The 9,735-nt window shown below is 49.8% G+C and overlaps 1 protein-coding gene across 1 annotated transcript in view; it reads left to right on the top strand.

The window, feature by feature from the left end:
• Positions 1 to 611: 611 nt before the first annotated feature.
• Positions 612 to 9,735, top strand: part of Tmem132d (transmembrane protein 132D) — a 623,079-nt gene continuing 613,955 nt past the window's right edge. The window contains exon 1 of the mRNA XM_052755497.1: positions 612 to 1,234. Coding sequence (XP_052611457.1) covers positions 1,156 to 1,234 — 79 coding nt within the window. The 5' untranslated portion in view covers positions 612 to 1,155. The remainder of the gene's footprint in view (positions 1,235 to 9,735) is intronic.

Raw genomic sequence — 9,735 nt, 5'->3', positions numbered from 1 at the left:
ACTGATCAATTTCCTGATACCCAAAGGCCATCGGGGAGCCAGGATAGAACTCTCCCAGGGACAGAAATTTGGGGATCATTTTGGGAACCCAGGGCTACATTCAAGAGATCACTGGGGACACTTAGGCTTATGTTAGGGTCCTGAGCTGTCCTTGCCTGAGGACCTCCTGCAGCCCGAGTCTTGAGAAGGCCGGGCAGATGGCCTTGCGACACCTGTTGTGAACGTGGACATCCATGCTGGTCCCCATGCGGGCTCCCGGGGGTGGGCGGGGTGTCCATTTCCTCCTCTGAACATCCCCCTCCCATTCGCGCACACAGAGAGGGCGACACGGAGGCTGGGCGCCCCGCAACCAGTAAGGTGGGACCTACTTTGTGGATTGGGGCTCACAGCTGTCACTCCAGAAGGGTGGGGCTTAAAAAAGAGAGAGAGAGAGGGAGCGGAGAGAGAAATTAGGAAGCAACAGCCCCAGCCCGCCTGGGCACGCTGCGCTTGGTGCGCTCGGATGCAGCCGCCCCGGGCCCGCGCCTCCTCGTCCGCGCGCCGCTCGCCCTCCGCCCGGGGCGCCGCGCGTCTCCGGAGCCGGCCGTGCGCCCGGCGCGCGTGGGGAGCCGGGCCGGGCTGGGGTGGAGCCGCAGCGCCCCGCAAACTTTGGGCTGCGGAACGCGCGCGCGGGAGCCCTGTGGCGCGGGATGGGGGCGGCGAGGCTGCGCGCCCCGGGTCGCCAAGCGCGCCTGGCCACCCGCCCGGGGACCCCCGCGCCGCCTCTGCCCGCGCCCCGGGCCCCGCAGCTTCCCAACCCCGCCGCCGCCCGCGCGCGCTAGCCCACCCCAGCCGCCTAGCCGGAGCCCCAGGAACGCTCTCCGTGATTGGGGACAGGGCAGCGGAGACCCCCCTCGTGGAGTGAAATTCAATTCACGAGCCAGTTCTCAGCGCGGTCGAAGCACTGAGGTGAGCCTGGCCTGCGCTGCGGGACACCAGAGCCCAAGAGGCCTGGCTATGGACCTGTGGGGACCCGGCTCAGGGCAACCCTGCTGCTCGGGTCCCTAGCCAGATGCGTGTTGGCCATCTAGCTCAGCTTCTCTTCTCCGGGGACCTGGCGACATCCCTCCTTCAGCCAGACGACACCACGGAGGAGCAGAGGACCCGCGCTCCAGGATGTGCCCGTCTGAGATGGGGACGCTGTGGCACCTCTGGTCTCCTGTGCTCATCAGCCTGGCCGCCCTTTTCTCCAAAGGTGAGGACCCTGAGGCTACCTGGGCCCTGGGACTTAACTTTGCTGGGAGTGTGTGTGTGTGTGTGTGTGTGTGTGTGTGTGTGTGTGTGTGTGTGTGTGTGTGTGAATGTGGGGCGGTCTGGGAGAGACGTGGGCGTGTGTGTGTATGTGTGTGTGTGTGTGTGTGTGTGTGTGTGTGTGTGTGTGTGCATACGTGTGTGTGCAAGAGGTTTGCGGAGCCAAGGTCTGGGGCAGGCCCCTGGCAGCAGGTGATTTCCCTGGAAGTCTTGGTAGGATGCCCCAGGAGAGTGTGCCTAAGCGACAAGGGGAAATGGGGAAGCCTATGCTGTCCTGGACCTGGAAGCTTCCTAGAATTTAGAGGGAACTACGCAACTGGCCCAAACCCTTTTGGAAATAAACCTGAACAGCTCTGCTGTATGGGAATGTCAGCTAGTGTACCATGGGGCTGCTAAGAACGGCAGTTGGCCAGAGTCCCTTTCAGCCCAGGGTCTCCTGGGTCCGCCTCCTGCAGCTGTTGTGGTGGGGACAGTTCTCCGCAGGATGCTCTGCTGTCTGAGTGACCCAAGTTGTTCCAGTGGGGTCCTGACCTGAAGCTGTGAGTAGAGGCAGGAAGCCCCTCCTACCCCCATTTACCTGCTCTGTTACCATCTCCCTCAACTCCCTGTCTGGTACAAGCAGTTTGGAAGCTTGGGACAGAGATGCCTTACAGAGCAATTGATATCAGTAGATGGACTCTATGCACTGTCCTGGTTGATCAGGTGCTTTCTATTTGTAGGTAGCTCCCTCCCCCCACCTCCTTTTCTACAGCGAAAGTCAAGATACTTTGCTGTCTCCCGTGTTCTGGAAAAATCCTGTAAACATATTTTTCTGTGAATATATTTCAGGTGACGCCTCTCTTTGAAACTTCCTAGCCAGTTGACAAGCACAATCTCTTAATGATATGTTGATTTTGGTTTCTGGCTTTTCTGGTATCTGGGAATCTAATTGCTTTGGATCTCATAGAGTTCGGCAGATCTCTTGCTGGGCTTTTGCGTGGGAATGGTTTGGCGAGGGAGGGGATTCGGTGTTTATCTACTCCACTGTCTTTTCAAGTGCTGTTGAAAGGGGCTCAGGTCTGCTAATGAGGAGTAGGCACCGCCCGCACCCCGGGAGCCACAGCTTTGGGGATGTGGAATACACTGGGAATCAAAGAGGTTGATGATATAGTCAGGCACTAGGTTAAAAACTTGCCTCCAGGACTGCGATGCCACTCCAGCATGACTGGGAGGCGTGCTGTGCTGTATCCTTGCCACTTGGTTTGATAAGAATACAGGTCTCTGTTTTTATTCTGTAACAACAAGATTTTATTAAGCAAGGTAGAGTGGCTTTGGATTCCACAACAACAATGGCGTTCCCTCCTGCCCTTACTGATTTCTTCATTATGAGCAGCAGCTGTGTTGAAGGGAGCTGCCTTTCCCTGGGTGCTTTTGAACTTGTCCTTAAACAAGATACTGTATGTTGGGGGCGGGGTGGGGGGAGACATCTCCTTTCTGAATGGCTAGAACCCAGCTTGTCAGTAATGTTCCTGGCCTGTCATGCAGGGCAGGTTCTGTGTGTGGACTTTGGACACTGAGCCTTGCTCCAGTCAGGCTGCTGAAGCCACTCAGCAGAATGAGGGGAACTTTCTGGGGCAGCTGGGCGTGGAGCTGAGCACGTGGGAGATCACTCGGTCATGGTCCTCAGCTGGGAAGAGTGAGGTGGGATGGTGTCAAGTTGTGTGAAAAGGGATTTTATGGGGGCAGACATGACATAAACCCCAGGACAGCCCAGTGTAGGTCCGTGTTTTCCTACTTCCCTCTCAACTTGTGTGACTGCCTGTAAGTTTTTTCTAAACACTTAATTGCTATGTGTATAGCAAGTATGTGCGCATGCAGTTTGCAAATGAGAGAGAGAGAGAGAGAGAGAGAGAGAGAGAGAGAGAGAGAGAGAGAGAGTGTGTGTGTATGTAGATGCGACTCTGTGTGCACATGCACATAGAGGCTGGAAGTGGACACCGGATGTGACTTCTTCGACTGTTCTCCATTTTACTTACTGAGACATGGTCTCCCCGCTGAACCCAGAGAACACTGACTTTGGCTAGCATCTCTGCCCAGCATACTTAGGGGATCCTCTGTCTCGGAGTCCATATTGCTGGGATTATAGGTGGTGGCTGCCATGCCTACCAGGCATTTACATGGGTGTTGGGGATTAGAACTCAGGCCCTCGCCTTTGCAAGCAGACACTTGAGCCACAGAGCCATCTCCCTGCTCGGTCTGCGGCTTCTAACTTACTTGAAAAGTATAGGCTATAATGGAGAGAATTTCAATCAAGTAAACACACACTCTAAAATGTCTAATTTGCCTGGGACCAAATGAAACGTGGGGTTAGTATCAAATATTAAATATCTACTTCATTATGTTACTGTTTTTACTCAATAGGAACCCTTGAATACAATAGAACACATATTTTCTGGTGCCAATGACCTTGGCTAATCAGCCCAGTGACCTTGGACTTCATGTATGTGTCAGTTTTAGGAGTAGATACTGAAAACTTACCCTCACATGGCTCTGGGAATTTAAACAGAAATAAAATGTTCTGTCTTGTATTTCTGTCTCCTCGGGAGACCTAGGGGGCCATGAAAAGAACCACACAATTTGCTGTGGACCTTGGTTTGTGGCCCCAAACTTCTCTGGAGAACGGCCTTCCACCGTCAGAAAGCTCATGTCTTGTGTTCGCACTGTCGTTCCGGTTAGAAACTTGATGTTGCTGCCTGCAGATGTGTGAGGACATGGCCCTGAGCTTTCCGAGGGAAGCAGGTATAAGGACACTTAGCTGAGAAGGAAAAAAAAAAAAATCTGCGGGCAGACTGGAGACAGCCAGAGACTGAGGTGGGCTTTAAATGCAGGGGCTGGAAAGCTGCCCCTTTGGGCCACTTGTCCCCACCTTCTCTTGCATTAGTCACTCTGCATTTTGGTCTCCGCCACAAGCCTGTGGGAAGCAGACATACCCATGGTGCGGGGAGAGATGCAGTGTTGTGGCGCTTGTGCCCGGGGCCACGATGCGATGCCGTGTGCGCTGCCTGCTGGGTGCATGGGAGGTCCTGGGGGCAGGGCAGGGCGGGGTGAGTTGGGGAGGGGGGTGAGGCTTGTCCTGGATTGCCTGCTTCGGTGGGTGTCAAGAGCTTCCCTTCTGTTTCAGACCGGGCCTCTGTCTGGGCAGTGTGGGAGCAGCTCCTGCTAAGGGAAGGTTGAGCTCCCGCAGCGTTGGATGGTAGAGAGAGAACCTTGGTGTATAGGGTTTATAGTGATTGTCCCATAAGAGGGGGTCCGTTTGGGGTATGGAAAACTTAGGAGAAGAGATAGCAAGGGAGTGTGTGTCTATATGTGGGGGAGGGGAGAAAGAAAGAAAGAAAGAGACAAACTGGCTTTATTGCTCCTGTTCAGTTCTTCTCTTCAAAATGAGAAGGCTAGGGGCTGGGGGGACAGGAAGCTTTCTTTTGTTTGAATTCATGATGTAATGGGATATGATTTTATTAAAAATAATATTTACACGTGGCTGGTTAGGTGTGGGGTATGCCTGTAATCTCCTCTGGCCAAGGTATGGGGATCATTAAGTGCCAGGCAAGCCTGGGCTGCACAGCAAGAACATGTTTTGAAAACAAAAACAATTTACATGCCTAAGGTTTGAAGAGTTGTAAGGTCTGTTTAGATGAGTTCCACTCTTAAAAAGCCAAGAAAAGGGACTGAACTATATATTTAAAAATATATTATTATGGAAACATGCATCACTGCAATATTTTTATTTATTTATTTATTTATTTATTTATTTATTTTGGATTTTTGAGACAGGGTTTCTCTGTGTAGGTTTGGTGCCTGTCCTGAATCTCACTCTGTAGACCAGGCTGGCCTCCAACTCATAGAGATCCGCCTGGCTCTGCCTCCCAAGTGCTGGGATTAAAGGCATGTGCCACTGCTGCCCGGCACTGCAATATTTCTAATTCATCCATTTGTCATCTATTTATTTAACTGATTATTATCCACCTATCCATTGTCCATGTAATCCAGTCAATCCATCTATCCATCCATCCATCCATCCATCCATCCATCCATCCAATCTTTTGTCTGTCTTATATCCATTTGTCCATTTCTCCATCCATCCATCCATCCATCCATCCATCCATCCACCCACCCATCCATCCTCTACCCATTCATCCATCCCCTGTGTTCTGGGGACACAGGGCTGGGTCCTCAAGAGTCCTCACACTGAACAAGTTGATGGCAGTCATCTCTCTCACATTCAAAGTGCCACACGCCGCTTTGTTTTAAGAGGCAGATGTAAACCTTGGTGGCTCTGTATTTAGCAACCCTCTCTTTCCGTTTGTCTTGTGGCTTCCTTCATCCCCTCCCTTTTCTAATTCATAATAATAATGTACTGTTCCCCGTCCACTGGATGCGGGGAATGTAGCAGTGAGAAGAAGGCTGTGCGCAGACTTGGTCTGGCTTCTCAGAGCCTGTGGTCTGTGGAGCAGTGAGAGAAAGCATACCCAAAGGAAACTGAGTTAGTACTGGGGCATGGACTTGCAGGGACAGGAGTGGTGCCTTGTGCACTGGCAGTGACCGAGTGACTCCCTGGGGACTTCTTTCTGATGGTGGCCCTCAGCTGTGGGCGCAGCCTGGGCGGGAATCTATGCAAAAAGAGGTGAGAGTCTGCATCATGGACTAAAGAAACTAGGATAAGGTGGGACAGAAGGGGTGATGGAGGGGGAGGGCAATGGGACCGAGAGAACTGGATGGACAGCATCAACATCACCTCTCAAAATTGTCCAGTGGATGGGAAACCTTGTGGTCTCTTTTTCATGAGAGGCTCAAGTGGTACAAACAAACAAACAAACAAACAAACAACAAACAAACAGAGGCAGCGAGATGGCTCTGTAGGTAAAGACATTTGCTGCCAACTGATTGCTGGGGTACACACAGTGAAAGGTTGTCCTCTGACCTCTACACATAAGCCGTGGTGTGTTCATGCCCACCCATGTATACGTACATGTAATAAAAAAATTTTGAAAAAGCATTCAAGGTTATCCTCAACTGTATAGTGATTTAAAAAACCAAACAAATAGCAACAAAATCAGGAGGAAGAAGAGACTGAGGGGGAGACAAGGATGGATTTTAGTACAAGTGAGTACTATGGCTGCTGTAACAAATGGTCCTCAACGTTATGGATTCAGACGGCAGCAGCTCCGGAGGCTGGAAGCCCAGCTTCAGGGAGCTCTGAAAAGGATGCTTCTGGCCCTCATGGTCCTTTGTGGCTGCTAGCCAGCCACACTAGGGCTTTTCCCCACCCAAGTGGCACACACGAGGTTCCTTCTGTGTTCCGGGGTCCCTCTTCCTTTTCTCTTTATGCTCCCTTTTCTTGCGGCATCTCCCATCACCCCCTGCTCCCACCTCAGGCCTCCATCCTGCTTTGTGTACTGTTCCCCACCCTCCCTGCCTTTTGCTAGAGTACATGCGGTTGCTTTCATGGCCACCCGATGATCCATGATTTCATTTACTCCCAGCCTGGTTTTTAATCTCCAAACGAGGTTATCAAATTCTTAGGACCCAGAGATTTGAATGCTAATAATTTTGAGAGGTTGGGAGATTTCCCCCACCTTCCACACGTCCGTAGGTATGACATTCAAAACCCATTTTGTAGCCCTTCTTAGAAACTTTAAGTTCCCCTAGGGTAACAAAAACCTATTTTTTTCCCCCTAACTTTGACTTCTCTTCAGTATTTAGCATAGCATTTTGGACATTGCAGAGGGTCAATAAAATTTTGTAAGTGTGCTTAAGAGTATAAAATATTGCCAGAAGAACCCTTGCCTGGCAGTAAAAGGCTCAGTGTCTTTTCCAGTAATTCAAACGGCTACAGGGATATACTGGTCAATAGTCATAATGGTTTATTTTGTGAGCAATTATTGATGACAGGAATCACGCTGAGAGATTTACCCAGGTGATATTTGCAAAGCTTGCAGACTAACTAGAGAGGTTGATGGTGAGCTTGAGGCTCAGGGAAGCTGGATAACCGGCCCAGGCTCTGATGAAGGAGAGCCACAGTGTCTGACTCCGATGCCCCCACTCTCTCAGCCATGCTCTGTGTTGGGGGTGGTTGTATTGCTAAGCTATCTGTCCAGCAGGAGGGGATTTGAGGTTTTAATGCAGTCTGCCTCCCTTTAGTGTAAGCTCAGAGCCCAGGACCTGCTACATGTTCAATATGAGTTGGGCAAACGACTAGAAAGGGACCATGCTGTTTGTTTTCCTCAAGCTTTATTTTTGTCAGTGGCAATCAGGAGTAACACCTCCTATCGACTGAGATCAAGAGTTGAGTTCCAGGACAGTTGAGGAGGTTATGTGATGGTAGGGGATGTGTTTGTGGGCTGCCTTGTAGATGTAATTCTGAACGGTCTTATTAAATAAGAAACACAGAGTCAAATGTAGAGTTAAAAGCCCAGAGATCGAGCAGCAGCCAAGAGCTAAGACCACCTTCTTACCTCTCGCTGTTGTCCTTCCCCGAGAAAGAGACCTACTTCCTGTGTGTCTATATTTTTATTGACTTTCTGTTCTGCCTTCTCAAGGGTTGTAAACCCAACCACATGACCTCCTTGTCACTGCCTATACAGACCTCCAGGTCTCTATGGTTGGTATTGAGATTAAAACCATGTGTCTCCAAGCTGGCTATGTCCTTGAACACACAAACTCTGCCTGCCATGTGATTGGATTAAGGGCGTGTGCTACCACTGCCAGACTTCTGATAAATGGCTTGCTCTTAACTCTGACCTCCAGGCAACTTTATTTATTAACATACAAATAAAATCACATTTCAGCACAAATAAAATATCACCATACTGCCTAGGACAGCTACTTGAAGAATATGGAGCTGGGGAGATGGCTCAGTCTGTTACTGTGTAAACATTAGGTCCCCAGTTTGATCCCCAGCACCCATGTGTGAAAGGCGTGCGGGTTATATGTGCTTGCTTTCTTCAGTGCTGGAGAGATGGAGAAGAGTGGGTCACCTTAGGCTTGACATCATCTAGCCTCACTGAGTTGGTGAATTCTGGGCTCTTGAAAGACTTTCTCAGATAATAAGGTAGATGGCATCCTGAGGAATGACATCCAAAGCAGTCCTCTGGCTTTGAAATGTGTGTACACACCATAGGATGTATACATGCATAGCAAAATAATAATAGTAATTTGCAGATGAAAACAGAGATTCATGGGTATGTTTGTATGTCCACTACACTTGTACACATGGCTTCCTGGGTAACACAAGGTCAACAGGTGGCCTCTTCTCTTCCAGGATTAGGGAATAGACGATCTTTAGTTGACTGCTGAGACGCTGACAAGAAAGGGGGAGGAACACATGGAAAGAAGACAGATACATGGTATTCCTGTTCACAAGAGGTGGGCGTGGGATCCTGTGAGCATATGGATTTGTGAGTTGGACTTTGGATGCCAGAATCAAGCTTGGGTGAGCTGTGGAAATAATATTGTGGGGGCTCAGGCAAAAAGAACAGGGAGCCAACCTGTTACGAAATGAGACCTGAGACTCAGGGGATCTTCATGCAAGTGTGCCATTTATTTATGAAATCTGCTGTAGCAAGAAGTAAAACAGAAGCCACATGTTTTAAGTGCTGGTTTTTGTAAAAAAAAAAAAAAAGTATTTAAAAAATATATGTGTATTTGTGTGTGTGTGTGTGTGTGTGTGTGTGTGTGTGTGTGTGTGTTTGTGTGTGTGTGTGTGTATGCAGTGCCCATAGATACCAGAAGAGGGCATTAGACCCCCTGGAGCTAGAGTTACAGGTGGTTGTGAGCTGCCAGACCAAATGAACTAGAGTCCTCTGCAAGAGCAGTAAGCACTCTCAAGTGAGCCATCTCTCCAGCACCTCAAATTGTTAATTTTTAAAGACAACTTAAAAAAAAATCTGTAAGAACATGGCATCCCATACCTGACCTCAGTTCCAGAAATTAAGAATCTATACAGGATGGAGAGCCCTCAAACGTGAACATGAACACGCTTGTGGCAGACATTTGAGAATGGAATCAAGGGCATGTGTTCAGAACAGGGAAGATGGAAGCCACCATGGAAAAGACAGCTTTTGGAAGAGGGTTCAACTCTGCCCCCCCTTTCTTGTCTCTTTCTCTGACCTCAAGCACAGGATTAGATATATACTATACAGAGGGTAGACTCAGATATACACATGAGAGCACAGAGTGGCTATAAAGGGTTTTCACTGGCATTGAGTTTTCTCATGTGGGCAGTGACATTAAATTGTCATGTTTATGGGACTCTGCACCCATCCGGTGTTGGTCACGTGTCACTATTTTTTTCGTTGGCTTGCTTTCAGCAAAGCCAGTGGGCTGGAGTGGGCGGGGGAGGGGAGAAGGAAGTCTCCAACTGAGATGGGAAGCATGATGTGACAATCTCAGGTCACCCCGGCAGTAGAA

Source organism: Peromyscus californicus, unplaced genomic scaffold, assembly GCF_007827085.1.
Source record: "Peromyscus californicus insignis strain IS unplaced genomic scaffold, ASM782708v3 Scaffold_2__1_contigs__length_46816999, whole genome shotgun sequence".
NCBI lineage: Eukaryota > Metazoa > Chordata > Mammalia > Rodentia > Cricetidae > Peromyscus > Peromyscus californicus.
Note: the sequence above shows the minus strand (reverse complement) of the source record. Positions and strands in the feature narration are given on the sequence as shown.